Below are 16736 nucleotides of genomic sequence, written 5' to 3'. Positions count from 1 at the left end.
TTAGTCACTTAATCACTGTTGCTAAGCAGACAGAAGGAAGGGATGTGAGGCATTTCTTTCATCTTCCCTGCTGAAGAGATGTGCTCTCTGCCAACAGGAGCAGCTTGCAGAGAGAACAGTCAGACAACGCATGAATCACTTTTGGGTGGTGTATTCACCACCCAATCATTACTGTATATTATTATTTTTTATGGTTGGTTGATCTGGTATACTTCTGCATAAATTTTTACTGCTTATTTTTGCTTTCATATAATTATGCATGTTTTCCGTGTCTTTTAGATACTCCGAGGACTTGTTTTAAGCCTGACTCCACAGAGTTTAAATTACTACAGGCAGCGACCATTTTAGGTGCGTCCAATTGACACCCGGTCGCCGGTGCATGGGTCTTTTTGGACCTGGAAGTGAGAGGAGCATAGGGTGGAACGGGGTGGGGCATGCTTATATGTGCTCTGCTGATGCGCACGGGGGCCAGGAACAAAACCTCCGCACGAAATGGTCTCTGCTGTATTTCTGTGATGTTGGACCCAGCAATTCACTGGCAGGGGGGAAAAAAGGCTGGGGGCATTTCTGCTCCATCTTCCATGAGCTGATGAGTAAACATTTTCAACAGACTGTTCAGTGCTCAAACCATCTTGAATTGCACAGATGTATGAATGGCTGTGGCACAGTGAATTATATAGACTGCTGTGGTCATTCCTTTAACGCTAAGTGGAGAGAAGAAGAGTTTGGATTTGATATCCCGCTTTATCACTACCCGAAGGAGTCTCAAAGCGGCTAACATTCTTCTTTCCCTTCCTCCCCCATAACAAACACTCTGTGAGGTGAGTGGGGCTGAGAGACTTCAGAGAAGTGTGACTAGCCCAAGGTCACCCAGCAGCTGCATGTGGAGCAGCAGAGACGCGAACCCAGTTCACCAGATTATGAGTCCACCACTCTTAACCACTACACCACGCTGGCTCTCAGTGCTGCTATTCTGTGTGGTGAGGCACTGCGGCAGGTACTTTGACGGTAGGGCAGAAAGCAATGAACTCAACAATAAGTCGACAGGCAGAGCTAACTAATTCCAGCATTGGAGGAGAAAGCTGATAAGAAGTGCAGAGAGGGATTTAGGGGAGCACGAACACAGTTGCGGAGGAAGGGGCTTTGGTACCCGGGGTGACGCATATGCGAGCGTCCCAATGGGGCAGTGCCCACCCGCGGCGATGTCACCCCAGGCTGGCACCCAGAGTGGCCCAACCCCCTTCCTCTGCCACTGCATGGACAGTTTGCCCGCACTGGGCCCTGAACCAAGAGGATGTCACAGGGGGAGCCACAAGAATGACTTAGAACAGAAAGCAAGAGGCTGGGGAAGGGGGCCACCAAATTTTGGTATCACACAGGGCGCTGCTGATATTTGAAAGCCCCAAGTCTGCCACTGAGCAGTGCCACTTCCTTGACTGGTTGTGAGCAAAGAGGCAGGCAGGTGGGAGCTAGCTGGGGGTACACTGAGGGTGGTAGGGCAATGTCCTGTTTGCCCTTATGCAGCAGCCTCCATTGTCTGAAAGTGTACTGGTCAGTTTTAATGTTTTTAAGTTGCGTGAACTGACTGTTTTACTTTACAGCAAGATTACAATCGAGTTCTCTTTCCTTTAATAAGCTCCAGAAGATTATGGCACAGACACAGTGGCGTAGCATGGGGGGGTGCAGGGGGGGCTGGCCGCACCGGGCGCAACATCTGGGGGTTAGGGTTAGGGGGCGCAAATCCACGGGTTATGGGGCGCAAATTACTTGCCTTACCCCGGGTGCTGACAACCCACGCTACGCCACTGCACAGACATAGCCAGGATGGGGGACATGGGGCCTGGGTACAGCTTACTTGACATGTTGCTGGCTGCCCAAGACTCATGCAAGATATGTGGACTCAGGATCGCACTTCCTGCTGAATGCAACAACAATAACACAAGGAACGGACGCAGCAGTTGCCGAATACAGTCATACCTCGGGTTACAGACACTTCAGGTTACTTTTTTTGGGTTATGGACCGCCGAAACATGGAAGTGCAGGAACAGGTTACTTCCTGGTTTCGGCGGTTGCGCATGCGCAGAAGTGCTATATCACGCAGATGTGCAGACATGGGTTGCGAACGCTGTGGGTTGCGAACATGCATCCCAAACGGATCACGTTTGCAACCCGAGCGTCCGCTGTACTGTCTTAGTGGGAAAACCACAAGGGCCGCAACCGATAATGAAAGAAACACTTTAGGAGAAGTATTATACGAGTCCCAAGAAATGCTGCCTCCTTTTCTTTTAATAGTAGAAAGCAGCAAATGATGCTTTTGCTAGCATGGAGACAAGAAGTGAGTAAAACATCCCCTGCTACATATCCTGTGTTTAGGCTGCTGATGCAAAACAACGCCATGTTGGCTACTGGATGATTGATCTGTGATCCATAGGGGCTGTTTGAAATTGCAGGCTTGATTTTTTGTCATCGACTTCCAAACTTGCAGTTCCTAAATAATACCTCCAGTACATCCCTTTCTGCCGACAAAATATACACTGTTGCATACGAAGCTATCACTTCTATTTTTGTTGAGCTACATATTCAGTGTTGGGAACCTAAGTCTTTCTTAACTGAGCAATCCCGCAAAAGCCTGCTGAAATTCCCTCTGTTACACAACTGTGAAAGGTGCAGGAGACCTGCTGTCTTGTGCAATTGAACACCCCTCTGCTGAGATTCCTACCACCTGACACATTTCTGTTCCAATGATGAGGTCACATCCATACCAAACATTTGAAGCACACAGTTTTCCAAAAAGTATTCTGGGGAACTACAGTTTACGCCTCCCAGAGCTACAATTTCCAGCACCTTTAACAAAAGATTAGATTCTTTGTCTAAAAAAAATAAAAGAGAAATGTCTAAAATAATGTTTTATGGTGAAATCCTGTGCATGTTTAATTGTGTGTGTGTGTGTGTGTTTTTAATGACTCCTTTTTTAAAAAAAATATGTTTTTAGCTGTTTTCAAGGGGAAAGGCGGGATAGAAATAATACAGTAATGAATTAATTTTATATTACCTACTCGGGCAGTTTGTCTTGACTGTTTGTTACACCTTGCCACAATTGCCTACAAGTTATACCACATTAGCTAATTGCAAACAGTGCCATCTTAAGCATGTTTGCAATTTGTCATGAAAAAGGAATTGCTAACACCTCTGTATCTTGTTCCAAGTATTGCTTTTAGGAATAGAGGAGACTGCCTTATGCCCTTGGTCCATTTAGAGCAGTACTGTCTGCAAGAGGAGTACCGAACATGGCTCCCTCTAGATATAAAGGTAAGGTAAAGGTAAAGGGACCCCTGACAGTTAAGTCCAGTCACGGATGACTCTGGAGTTGCAGCGCTCGTCTCACTTTACTGGCCAAGGGAGCCGGCGTTTGTCTGCAGACAGTTTCCGGGTTATGTGGCCAGCATGACTAAGCCGCTTCTGGTGAACCAAAGCAGCGCACGGAAACACCGTTTACTTTCCCGCCGGAGTGGTACCTATTTATCTATTTGCACTTTGACGTCCTTTTGAACTGCTAGGTTGGCAGGAGAAGGAACTGAGCAATGGGAGCTCATCCCATCGCGGGGATTCAAACCGCCGACCTTCTGATCAGCAAGCCCTAGGCTCTGTGGTTTAGACCACAGCACCACCCGCGTCCCACTAGATGCAGATGTACCTGGACTACAAATTCTATGTGCCAAAGCCAGGAGTGTACTTAGCCCCCCTTGTGCCCTTGGTAAGGAGATGTGCCTGGCTTACTCCCAGGAAACTGGGTCCACAGCCTAAATCCAACAAGCCAGAGGCAGGAACTTCTGACAATATCTTGTTTGCCTTTTCATTACTTCCAACAAGGTGCAAGCAGAAAGACACTAACTTGGAGGTAGTGCCCCAGTGCACACTTTGCTCAAAAGTAAACCTCATTTAAGCCAATGCTCTCTTGGGCAATTGGCCAGGGACCCTTGGAATAACCACATTTCCCCACCTCCAGCTAGTTCTGGGAAGCCAGTGTTTTTCACCCCATGGAAGTTAATAGAGAAGCCCCTCTCTCCTTTAATCTGCACTTTCTAGGAAATCAGCCCTGAGTGCTCACTGGAAGGACAGAGCGTGAAGCTGAGGCTCCAATACTTTGGCCACCTCATGAGAAGAGAAGACTCCCTGGAAAAGACCCTGATGTTGGGAAAGATGGAGGGCACAAGGAGAAGGGGACGACAGAGGACGAGATGGTTGGACAGTGTTCTCAAAGCTACCAGCATGAGTTTGACTAAACTGCGGGAGGCAGTGGAAGACAGAAGTGCCTGGCGTGCTCTGGTCCATGGGGTCACGAAGAGTCGGACATGACTAAACAACAACAATCTATCAGTGTGCCAGTGCTGGTATTCATGCATGAAGTTATCATAGAATCACAGAACTTGAATGAAAGAAAGAAGAAATGACCTTTAAAGCAGCACCCTCTTACCTCAGAATTGCAATGTTGTCTGCTGCAGAGTTGCATGATAAAGAAAAACAACCTAAGATGCTCGCACTTTCATTTCACTTTACAGTGGTGTGCAGTGCAGAATGGCACCATAAACAAAAGATATACACAGTGTTGTATTCTGTACATGTAATTTTTAGCCTTTTGGTCTTTTAACTAATGAACGAACAAAAAACAAAAACCGGATAGCCTCAGAATTAGCAGCATTGTCTGGGAGGGAAATGTGTTTTACACCAGTTGTCTAGCCTGATTTTCATAGAAGCTTATTTCCAGCTTCCCAGACTTGAAAGAAATGCTAAATACGTCGACAGTTCGCACATTTTAGCTGCCTCTGCCAAAGGGAATCTAACACTTCCCTTTAAAAAGAGAACTGTTTGCTTTGAGCAGAATGGGAGTAAATAGACCTGATTATCATTATTTCACTGGAGCCTTGCATCAGATGGATTTCATCACAGAGCCAGAAAAACAACACATCTAGTTCTGGAAATATACACTGAAAAAAGCAAGTACTTGGGGGGAATTTGTTTGTGAAGAATCATTTGATGGTGTAACCATTATCTTACGGCAAATGGGATTGGTTGGCAAAGAAAACAGCCACAAAATATGCAATATAGAGAATTTTATGGCGATTTCTAGTATCTTCCACCATTTTCAGACTCTTGTATAAATGATCTTTGTACTGACATACAAAGAGTACATGGGACATGGGTGGCACTGTGGTCTAAACCACAGAGCCTAGGGCTTGCCGATCAGAGGGTTGCCAGTTCAAATCCCCGTGACGGGGTGAGCTCCTGTTGCTCAGTCCCTGCTCCTGCCAACCTAGCAGTTTAAAAGCACGTCAAAGTGCAAGTAGATAAATTGGTACCACTCTGGCGGGAAGGTAAACAGCGTTTCTGTGCGCTGCTCTGGTTCGCCAGAAGCGGATTAGTCATGCTGGCCACATATGCCGGAAGCTATCTGCGAACAACCGCTGGCTCCCTCGGCCTGTAAAGCGAGATAAGCGCCACAACTCCAGAGTCGTCCGTGACTGGACTTAACGGTCAGGGGTCCCTTTACCTTTACCTTTACCAAGGGTATGTTACTCTCCCTGGGACCATCCTTCAATACAAAAATGTGGGTATTTTAAAGTTGCATTATGTTGTATGTCTGTACAGTGGTACCTCGGGTTACATACGCTTCAGGTTACATACGTTTCAGGTTACAGACTCCGCTAACCCAGAAATAGTACCTCGGGTTAAGAACTTTGCTTCCGGATGAGAACAGAAATCGTGCTCCGGTGGCGCGGTAGCAGCGGGAGGCCCCATTAGCTAAACGGGTACCTCAGGTTACGGGTTAAGAACGGACCTCCGGAATGAATTAAATACGTAACCAGAGGTACCATTGTATTTTCCTGAATGAAAACACTCATGACAGGTGCTGTCATCCTGCTGCAAAGTACCACTCCGAGTGGAGCATGTGGTCGCTTAAACTGCAAAAGTCTATCTGAAGAAGTGTGCATGCACACGAAAGCTCATACCAAGAACTAACTTAGTTGGTCTTTAAGGTGCTACTGGAAGGAATTTTTTTATTTTTGACTATGGCAGACCAACACGGCTACCTATCTGTAAATGCAAAAGCAGTGACATCTTGTGTGATCAATGCATTTTGTACTGCTGGGTAGAGAGGAAGATGAGATGCTGCTGCTTTTGACCAATTTTGTTATTTAGCACCATTCTCGTTTACTAGGCTTTCTGTTTGCCTTCTATTTCTGTTAATGCCTTCTATTTATCTGGTGGTCCACCTTTCTGACACACAAACAGAAGTGTACCTCTGCAACCCGCTCAACTGGCAAAGTGTACATCTATGCTTGTGATCTCAGGGAGACAGTGTCCTAGGACAGTACAGTCAGTTTGGTCATAGATATCAGTTTTATTATGTTTCCATAAATGTACTTCCATTTTAACATGTGGAATTAGTTTATGGAAATCATATTCCCTTTGGATGAATCTAATAAAGCGACTCGTCTGCCTTGAAGGATTTCACTAAAGAAAAAGTAAACAAAAGACTGCCATCTCAAATTACACGTAATTTTCGAAATATGCTCAAGGCTCACTAACAGCTGGAGAAACCTTTCCCAGAGCACAATTTATTTTAATGAATAAGGAATCCTAGTTATGCCTTTCTAATATGTCACCCCTAATGAACAAATAAAAAATAGCATATCTCATTTTCTGCCTTTAAGATTGAAATGTATGTACAATCCACCACAAAAGCGGCTATACTTTTAATAACTCATTTGCCTGTTTTTCCCCCGTTGTCTTCAAGGCACGCAGATATGATACACGAAACAGTAGCTAAAATATAAAGCTGAATATATAAAGCTGATGCTTTCTTTAATAAGGCATTATTAAAACTGCCAAATCCTTTGCATTTTTTATAAGAATAGCTATCTTACATAAGAGTTATTTTATTTCAGAACTGCTGTATATAATCTGCCTTTGCTTTTTGTACCTACCGCTAAAACCCTTCACTTGAAATTCTAGCTGGCTGGCTGGCTTTCTCTCTTGCTATCGCTTCCATCTCCAGACATTCACCTCAGATTGAGTGCTCAAAGTGTAGTGGGATGGTGATTTCACTTCTTTTCAGGTGCACTGAAAAATATACCACTTTTTTCATCCTATCCATTTATTTTATTTCCTGTCTACAGTTGTACCTCGGAAGAATCCGTTCCGGAAGTCCGTTCAACTTCTGAAACGTTCGACTTCCAAAGTGCGGCTTCTGATTGGCTGCAGGAAGTTCCTGCAGCCAATCGGAAGCCCCATCGGACATTCGGCTTCTAAAAGAACGTCGAAAACCAAAACACTCACATCCAGTTTTCGATCATTTGGGAGCAGAAACATTCTACTCCCAAGGCGTTTGGGAGCTAAGGTACGACTGTACTTTGAAACTATGTAAAGAGAAATAATATGAGTTGGGCCTCTGTAATATAGGTCACCATTATATATCTGTACACATGACATTTCCCTGTCATGCTATGCTTCAACTTCCAAGGCCATAGTCTTTCTTTCTAAAACTGTTCTCTGTTCTGCCACATCCCTTACTTTTTTTTCCTTACAGAAATACACTTCCACCATTTACAAAAGCTCATTTAACTATGGAAACAAGCCTGCGTGCTACCTGAAGGATGTAAAACCATGCTCATAATAACGGCTTCCCTGACATCACATGTGCAAAACCTTCCAACTACTTTTCTGCATATATTTTTGCCTTCCCAAATATTAGCACTGCATGTCTGGGGCAATCTTTGCAGACAGGCGATTTTAGTTTTTGCTCTTGGTTTCCAAAAGCACCAGCTGGCTACTGAATGCACTTTGTGCAGGGCCATTGCTCAAATTCCCCACTGAAGGCACTTACCTGGCTGGCTATTAAAGGTAAAGGTAAAGGTACCCCTGCCCGAACGGGCCAGTCTTGACAGACTCTGGGGTTTGTGCGCCCATCTCACATCTATTGGCCGGGGGCCAGCGCTGTCCGGGGACACTTCCGGGTCACGTGGCCAGCGTGACAACGCTGCTCTGGCGAGCCAGAGCCGCACACGGAACGCCGTTTTACCTTCCCGCTAGTAAGCGGTACCTATTTATCTACTTGCCCCCGGGGGTGCTTTCGAACTGCTAGGTGGGCAGGCGCTGGGACCGAGCAGCGGGAGCGCACCCCGCCGCGGGGATTCGAACCGCCGACCTATCGATCGGCAAGCCCTAGGCGTTGAGGCTTTAGCCCACAGCGCCACCCACGTCCCTGGCTATTCCTCATCATTAATTCCCTCTTCAAAGCACCAATTACCTATTGTGTTCAAAAGTGCATGCTTAGTTGCAGAAGCATTTCTGCAGCAAGTTGCTCCCTCTATTCTTTTTATGGCTTTCCTTGTGTTTTTTTCTTATAACCTGTCTGCCCTAAATTCTTGAAATCTGAGGATTAATATTTTTACACGGGGACACCCCAGTTTGCTCTCTCCACATATGTCCTAGTATCATGTCTCCCACAGACTGCTAGTTGTTTCCAAATCCACAAACACTTGTTCTCAAGGGAAATCGATGCCTGTGTGACCAGACATATGAGCTACGGCAGCCAGTTGGGCTTCGATTTGAAGAGCTGTATGAAGTTCAGAATCAGCCAATCAGAATCCGAGGCACCAGAAAGATGGTCCACTGCTGTCATGGCATAGGATGACATTTCTGATGTGAAAAAGTTACCAGAGGCTTTGGAATAGGAAAATATAAATGAAGCCACATATTTACTGCTAGGTAGATTTCAGAAACATCCATACAAGAAATAATATATATTTTTAAAAGTCCTTAAAACTGGCTATTATAAAAATCAGATTCACATTCCTTTGGTGAGGTAATTTGGCCAGTCTGTAAATAACACTAATTAGCCATCTGTACAAACCTTCCTAGCATCATTAAGGAACTCTCTCTCTCCTAGTGCTGATGGATAAAACAAAATTAGCCAGGAAATGAAGCGATCAAATCGTTCACGTTGATTGGAATGGTTACAGGTGCCATGTTTATTAGGTTTTTGGGAACTGCAAGTGGTTCTTACATCTTCCATTGCTCTATAATTTTAAATTTGATTCACAGTATTAGCTAGATAAAGAATGCCTGCCACTTCTTAATTTTTCGTTTACTTCTATATGAAAGCAAACATGTTTGAACTGAAGCTCAGCTCCGACACTGTACACAGGTGATGAGCGCCGCAACATGTGAGTTGAGTAAGAACAAAAAGAACCTGCCTGAGCGTACGCAGAGTGCATTTCTTTCTGGGTAACCCACAGGCAGCCCCTAAACATGTGGAACTTCAGAAACATCTGTTTTGAGAAAGCCAATTCCATTGAACATAACTCAGTCAGTAGAGCATGAGACTCTTAATCTCAGGGTTGTGGGTTCGAGCCCAATGCAGGGCGAAAGATTCCCTTGTGGGGCTAGATGTCTCTTGTGCTCCCATCTCTACAATTCCATGATTCTACTTAGCCTTCAATACTGTATACTATATATATGTTCACTGCTGAGGTTGTACTGATGCAGTCAGAGGGTATAAGCAGATGTTGCTTTATGAAAACCAGACTTTATTTTGTCTGGTTTACAGTGGTACCTCGGGTTACATACACTTCAGTTTACATACGCTTCAGGTTACAGACTCCGCTAACCCATAAATATTACCTCGGGTTAAGAACTTTGCTTCAGGATGAGAACAGAAATCGTGCAGCGGTGGTGCATCAACAGCAGCAGCAGGAGGCCCCATTAGCTAAAGTGGTGCTTCAGGTTAAGAACAGTTTCAGGTTAAGAACAGACCTCCTGAACGAATTAAGTTCTTAACCCGAGCTACCACTGTATTTTGCTTCCACAAAACTGATAATGCACAAAGCACTTTTTTCTCTGTTCTGGATGTAGACAGATATATAAAATATGAAAAACTATTCTGCTGTGCTCTTGAGAATGATGAGTTTGTTTGGTTGATGTGAAATAAGTGAACAATCTTCACCCTCCTTAGTCTTCTATCCGGCTGCTGACTGAGCTAACAAGACTAAGTCATTTCCAAGATTAATGAATTCTGTTCATAACAAATTCATAATATCATTGGGAACTCTCCCTATCTTTTTAAGCCTGAAGCATTGATCGAATGGATGCTTGACATGGCGCAGCCCCTCTAGGTGTTTGGACCACATCAGTTTAAATCACCCAGAGTGGGTATATTATTCATGGAAATCGTAGACTTGTAGAGTTGGAAGGGATCCTGTGGATCATCTAGTTCAACCCCTTGCAATGCAAGAATATGCAGTTGTACCATACAGTGGTACCTTGGTTCTCAAACAACTTGGAACCCAAACACTGCAAACCCAGAAGTGTTCCAAACTTCCTTTGGATGTTGAACGTGCTCCATTTTGTGTGTGTGTGTATGACTATGACTATGTGGAACCCAGTTCAGCTACTGATTGATTGTGTGACTGCAGTACATTGTTTATTGCTTTCATTTTATGGATCAATGGTCTCGTTAGATAGTAGAATTCATGTTAAACTGATGTTTTGGGGATTGTTATTAAAAGTCTGGAACGGATTAATCCATTTTGCGTTACTTTCTGTGGGAAAGTGCACCTTGGTTTTGGAACTTTGGTTTTGGAACAGACTTCCAGAATGGATTAAGTTTGAGAACCAACGTACCACTGTACAGGGATCGATCCTGCATCCTTGGCATTATCAGCACCATGCTGTAAACAACTGAGCTATCAAGGACGATCATTTCCATTATTTCCAATGGGGTTTACTCTTGAGTAGAATCAATCCCTTATTCTGTAAAATAATTTTTTAATGTAAACTTAACAATGAGGCTTGTGATTCCTTAAAAAAACCCTGAAGAGAGAGACAAAGAACATATCTCCTTTAGAAATGGTGATGCTCCCAATTAAGGCTCACCCCCCTCCGTCCCTATTAGTCTACATCACTCCTATGTCTGAGCTTGTACCCGCTGCGCTTTCTGTTCTGAGACTTTCTGAGCTCTTTGTGACTTTGGGGAGGGCGGTGGAGGAATGCTGTCCAACGACTGTGAATCTGTTAACCCTCTCTCTTCCAGTGTTTCTTCTCCTAGCTATTCCCCATCCAGTATTTCCCAGCTTTTGCCTTCTGAACTATGCCCCTCTGCAAACCACTGTTCCAAATCTATACTGTCCTCCAGCTCCTGGGAAGATTCAGGATTGGGGGGGGGAGGGCTCCCACCATTCCTCCTCAGTGCAGTCCTCCTCAGCACGGTCCCTGACATGAATATAGTCACTTCAGGTGTGATGGTATTGCATACATTTTGAGATAAAAATGTATAAAATGGCCCTAGAGGGATGTGTGTGGATAAAGTGTACATTATCCCATGTGAAGATTGCATATGCCTGTTTGCTGCATGTATGACCTGGGAGTATGCTACCAACCATAACTTCTCACCTGTACACATCTGTGGACAATCCTGCCCCCTCTGCAGCAAATTTCATAGAAGCCCTAACTTGTATTTACTAGGAATGGTGCTCAATTTAAGAGTCAGTTTCGCTCTAAAACTAAACCCTTCCCCTCTGGCATTAGCTATGCATGCATTGGGCCTCCAAATGAATAGAGGGGGAAGCATCAAAAGAAGGTGGAGGGAAAGTTATGAGGTTAGTAATACTGCAGGAAATGACACGGAACAAGACAGGACGCTGAAATGAGTTTTATTGGATTGGAAATGTAAAATGACTTGCTGTTGTCCCTTTTATGGAAGGTTATTTGCTTCGCTGATCTCCTGAATGCCCACAGCCAAGTCGTTTAAGGTGAAACATTTAAGAGCAGAAATGCAGAGAGATGTGTGATGCATCTCACACGGCTACATCAGCAACCAGCTGCTGTCTCAGACTGATCTGTTAGCTAGAGCAGTTTGGAACATTTGCTTTGACCTCTCTAAAGAAGGGATGGGGAATCTGTGGCCCTGCAGATACTGTTGGACCCCCAGTTCCTATCAGCCCCCACCTAGCACAACCAGTGGCCCTGCTAGGAGTTGTTTCTTTTTGTTTTCCAATGTATTTCTTATATATTAAAAAATTGGGGTTGCGCAATTATTCTGAAAGTGTGGCCCAGAGAAAAAAGTTTGAGAACCACTGTCCTAGCTAGAATGGAGTGACCCACCCACTCTCTTGGGACTACAATTCCCATCATCCCTGACCACTGCTCCTGTTAGCTAGGGGTGATGGGAGTTGTAGTCCCAAAACAGCTGCCTGCTCTAGATGGTTGCATGGACCAGACACTGCTTATTTTTGCACCTCTGTGCTACTTGAAACAATAGTCCTCACATCTGTCTTTTATATTGCCAGTTTTACTTTTTGGCTTATGACCAGCCTGAGCAATGGTGTCTCTTTAAAAGGTTACCGGGGAGCAGCAGAAAGAAGACACCAACATTTATAATTCACATGAGCCAGTTGTCTATACCAAATAAAGTATTTACTGTAGCCTTTGCGTAGAGACACATGAAACATGGAACTAACCACATTTATCTGAAAGTCCACATACCAAACGCTCTCCCTTTTTTTTGCTTACAGCTTGCAGCAATGGTTTCATGGCAACTGTTTGGAACAGAACTTGTCTTCCCCTGCTTGATGGAGCCAATGGAAATCCAAACTGGGAGCTGTGAGGGTAGCCAAAAAAGAAACGGGCTGCTTTTGCAAAGTTGTTTTAATGGAACTTAGAACTGTTAACGTACTTGGATGTTTACCACCTGGCACCAGTAAAATACAGTGGTACCTCAGGTTAAGTACTTAATTCATTCTGGAGGTCCGTTCTTAACCTGAAACTGTTCTTAACCTGAAGCACCACTTTAGCTAATGGGGCCTCCTCCTGCTGCCGCGCTGCCGGAGCACGATTTCTGTTCTCATCCTGAAGCAAAGTTCTTAACCTGAAGCACTATTTCTGGGTTAGCAGAGTCTGTAACCTGAAGCGTATGTAACCCGAGGTACCACTGTAATGTCATTTTCCTTACTGAAGGCAAACAGTAGGGTCCTTCCCCATCTCACCCCTCCCCCCCCCAGTCTTGAAAGTACCTTGAAAGAGGGACCACTGCTCTTAGTGTGTACCTTCAGTGCGATGTTGCCTCTGGCCAAAGAGGATTTGCAGGTAGTTGTGGAATTTCATAAACTTGTACAACAGTGCGGCAAAGGAAATGTGTCTATGTAACATGGGAAGGGAAACTTCAACTTCCCCAATAATTGTGCCTTGAATCCAGAGTTACCTCTCTGCAAACAAGCTCTTTCAATTCCACAGAATGGCCTTTGTTCCAGCAATGGTTCCCATTGGAAGATGTGGAAGTGATGTTGATTATTCTTTTTGCCCACGACAGCCTCTGTGCCACTCCCCCAACGTTCTGAAGCAGATTGGGGAGGGTGTAAGAAGAGGAGATGTAAGTGAAAATTGCTTCCTCCGTCTTCCACCAGTAGGTAGAGTTCCACTTACATCATCTTAGGAGCCAATCTTATGGATTGCTTCTTTCATATTATTAAGCCACAGTTAAGAGCTACACGTACAAGCCTCAGGCATATAAATTCACCTTTCCTTCTCCTTTTAGTGTAGTCACCAGGAGGAGACTAGGATCCTCTGCTTCCATTTTCAGCTAATTGCGGTTTCTCATTATGAATGAACCAGAACCAATGAACCAGTTCGTATTAACCATGGTTTACTGAAACAAGCCACAATCCCACTGAATCTGGGTCATTTCAATAATCTATAGTTAACGCTAATCACCATTTGTTCTAGTACATACCTAATGAGATTCCCCAGTTAGCTGAAAATAGAAGCAAAAATTTCCATTCTCCTCCTCTTGGCTGCACAAATAAAACCTATGCCTCCATCCAAAAGTGCTTACATTCACATTTTTTTCCTAGGATGATCTTGTCACTGGAAAGTGTAAGATTACATTTGAATATTTATCGTAGGTCTTTAAAACCAATTTGGCCCTGACATAAAGCGGGAGGGGGTAGGGTGGGGAACGGGCTGGAAGAACTTAAAAATGAGTAAAGCAGCCCAGATATTGCCAAAGAAAAGGACTACTAGCCAAAGAGAGAATGCAGTCTGGGAGTAATGCCAGTAAGAGATACCATTGAGTGGAATAACACTTAAGACATTTTTGGCCCGTGGATTTCAGGTTTGCTGCTTTTAATAGACCTGTTCCTTTAAGAAAAAGGAAGGGCCGTAGGTCAGTGGTAGGAGACATGCTTGGTAGGAAGACAATCTTGGGTTCAATTCCTAGGGTTTCCTGGTGGGGCTGGTAGAGAACCCTGTCTGAGATCCTGGTCAGTGCCAGTCAATGTAGACTAACATTGATGTGACTTGGTATAGATGGCTTCCTAACCTCATGTCGGGTAGAAGTGAACTAAGTGTGGCTCCCCATCCTTGCATCTCCATGCTACAAAAAGCTGCATGTTAAGTTTCTGCACACATTTTGTGTATACGCAGCATTTCAAGACTTGCTAATGGTACATGCTTATGAGAAAAGGATAGAGTGAGCAGGAAAATTAGGGCACGGTGACGAAGACACCTTGTTTTGCTCATGGGCTGTTTTAAAACCATTATTTTAAAAAGGGTCTAGCATCTGAGTGGAGACTTATCTGCAGGCATGTTAATGCCTGCTACGCAGATGATTTCTCTCATATTAACAGTCAGGAACAAAAGCAAACAGATGAATAAACTTATTTGTTCAGTATAATTAAAAGACATACTCTAGGTAACACCATCATATTTTTAGCCCGCTTCCTTGAGGATATTGTCCAAACACCAAATGCGCTACACTTTGGGGGGAAGAATTCAGATTAATTAAAGCAACACCTGTGATCAGGTAGACATATATTAACAGCTGGCATTGTTCTGCATTTAAAAAACCCCAGTAGGTAATAATTTTTGAGAAAATCCTAAATGTACTTTGTACCAAAGTAATTATCCCATGTACATTTTTCGTTTAAGATTGGTTTTCCAAATCAATTCATACATTTTGAATTAGATTAAAAATGTTTTCTGGGTGAATGTCAGTGTACAATGTAGGATTGCAGTCTTTAAAGTAAATTAGGAATAAATAGCTTAAGGGGCCAGAGAGGATTATTTTTGAAACAGGCGACAGACATGGAAAACAGAAAATTATTTATAAAGGTGAAAAGGACACACAGAATTTAAATGACTTACCTGAGAGCAATCTCTGGGAGAGAGAGAAAAACAACTCCAGTGCTACCAAGCCCTCTTTCATATATTGCATAAATCAAAAAGTAATTTTCTCCCTCTGTTAAACGGATTCTGTTCTCAGTATGAAGAGGCAAACCAAATAATGTTTTCCAGCTGTATACTACATAGAGTACTACCATTAGAAGGAAGCTGCCGCATCACTGAGCCTAATCATCTGAAATAGTCAAATCCCATAAAATGGCATTAGGGCCCTGCTAGCATGCAAACTGAAACGGAGCCCCAGAATCCTTTGCAGCAACCTTTCCAAGGGTTGTGGGGCACACTCCCAGATTTGCAATATGCACCGCTCATACCCAAAACACCGTAAAAGCCAGATTCTCATGCTGCTTTGTGGATATCTACCCCGAGAACTTCGTTGCAAGGGGGCTGTCACGGGAATTGGGGTTGCTTGTGTGTAAACCTCTAGCTGTTCCAAACTGCTTAGGGGCTATTGCGTCTTTCCCTGACTGAGCAGCCTGGGTGCTGCTGCTGCTCAGTCGCTCGACGAATCCGTGAGTGGGCGTCTCCTAAATTTCCTCCAGCATAAGAGCTCCTTGACGGACAACCTTCACCTTGCCTCTCTGCACGTAACCCTTCTGCGCAGAGTGGGCGTGCCTAGTGGTGCCCCTCCACCCTCCTCACTGATTTCACTGCCAGAGTCTCGGAGCCTTTCCTCCGAGATGCTTTCTTCCTCTCCCTTCTTCCTGATGTCACCTGGACATTCTTCCCCAGATGACGTTCTCTCTCTACCCTTACTCGTTCCCTCTTCTGCAGAATCTGGAAGCACCGCCTTCTCCCTCTGCTCCGATGTCAATTCCCTGACAGGGGCCTATCAATATTTCAGGTAGCATTCAACTGATCAAGTTACAGGGAACCAGGCAGAGGGCCTTCTCGGTAATGGCTCCTGCCCTGTGGAACGCCCTCCCACCAGATGTCAAAGAGAAAAATAACTACCAAACTTTTAGAAGACATCTAAAGGCAGCCCTGCTTAGGGAAGCTTTTAATGTTTAACAGGTTATTGTATTTTATTGTTTTGTTGGAAGCCGCCCAGAGTGGCTGGGGGAACCCAGCGAGATGGGCGGGGTATAAATAATAATAAATAATAATTATTATTATCATAATCATTATTATTATCATAATCATTATTATCATTATCATTATCATCGTCATCATCACCAGGGGTCAGCAAACTTTTTCAGCAGGGGGCCGGTCCACTGTCCCTCAGATCTTGTGGGGGGCCAGACTATATTTTGAAAAAAATAATGAATGAATTCCTATGCCCCACAAATAACTCAGAGATGCATTTTAAATAAAAGGACACATTCTACTCATGTAAAAACACGCTGATTCCCGGACTGTCCATGGGCCGGATTGAGAAGGTGATTGGGCTGGATCCGGCCCCCGGGCCTTAGTTTGCCTACCCATGAACTAAGTGTTACTCATACCCTTTGAAAGTAATGGGCATTGCCTAGTCATATTTATTAATTTCAGTTTGTCTGTTC

At 44.2% G+C, this 16736-nt stretch overlaps 1 protein-coding gene across 2 annotated transcripts in view; it reads right to left on the bottom strand.

Annotated features, from left to right (window-relative positions):
• Window positions 1-16736, bottom strand: part of LOC309529930 (uncharacterized protein) — a 66587-nt gene that overhangs the window by 49674 nt on the left and 177 nt on the right. Inside the window, exons 1-2 of one of the 2 annotated variants that reach the window (XR_014218513.1) lie at window positions 15199-15557; window positions 13259-13390 (exon numbers count right to left, since the gene is read on the bottom strand). Coding sequence is in view for 1 of the 2 variants with exons in the window: in XM_082218409.1 (XP_082074535.1) it covers window positions 13259-13390 (132 nt within the window). In the remaining variant the exon portion in view is untranslated. Of the gene's footprint in view, window positions 1-13258; window positions 13391-15198; window positions 15558-16736 lie in introns of those variants that run through there. The other variant, XM_082218409.1, reaches the window with a different exon arrangement.

This window comes from Podarcis vaucheri (genome assembly GCF_965113315.1).
Source record: "Podarcis vaucheri genome assembly, chromosome: 3".
Lineage (NCBI taxonomy): Eukaryota > Metazoa > Chordata > Lepidosauria > Squamata > Lacertidae > Podarcis > Podarcis vaucheri.
This window is presented reverse-complemented; position numbering and strand designations above follow the sequence as displayed.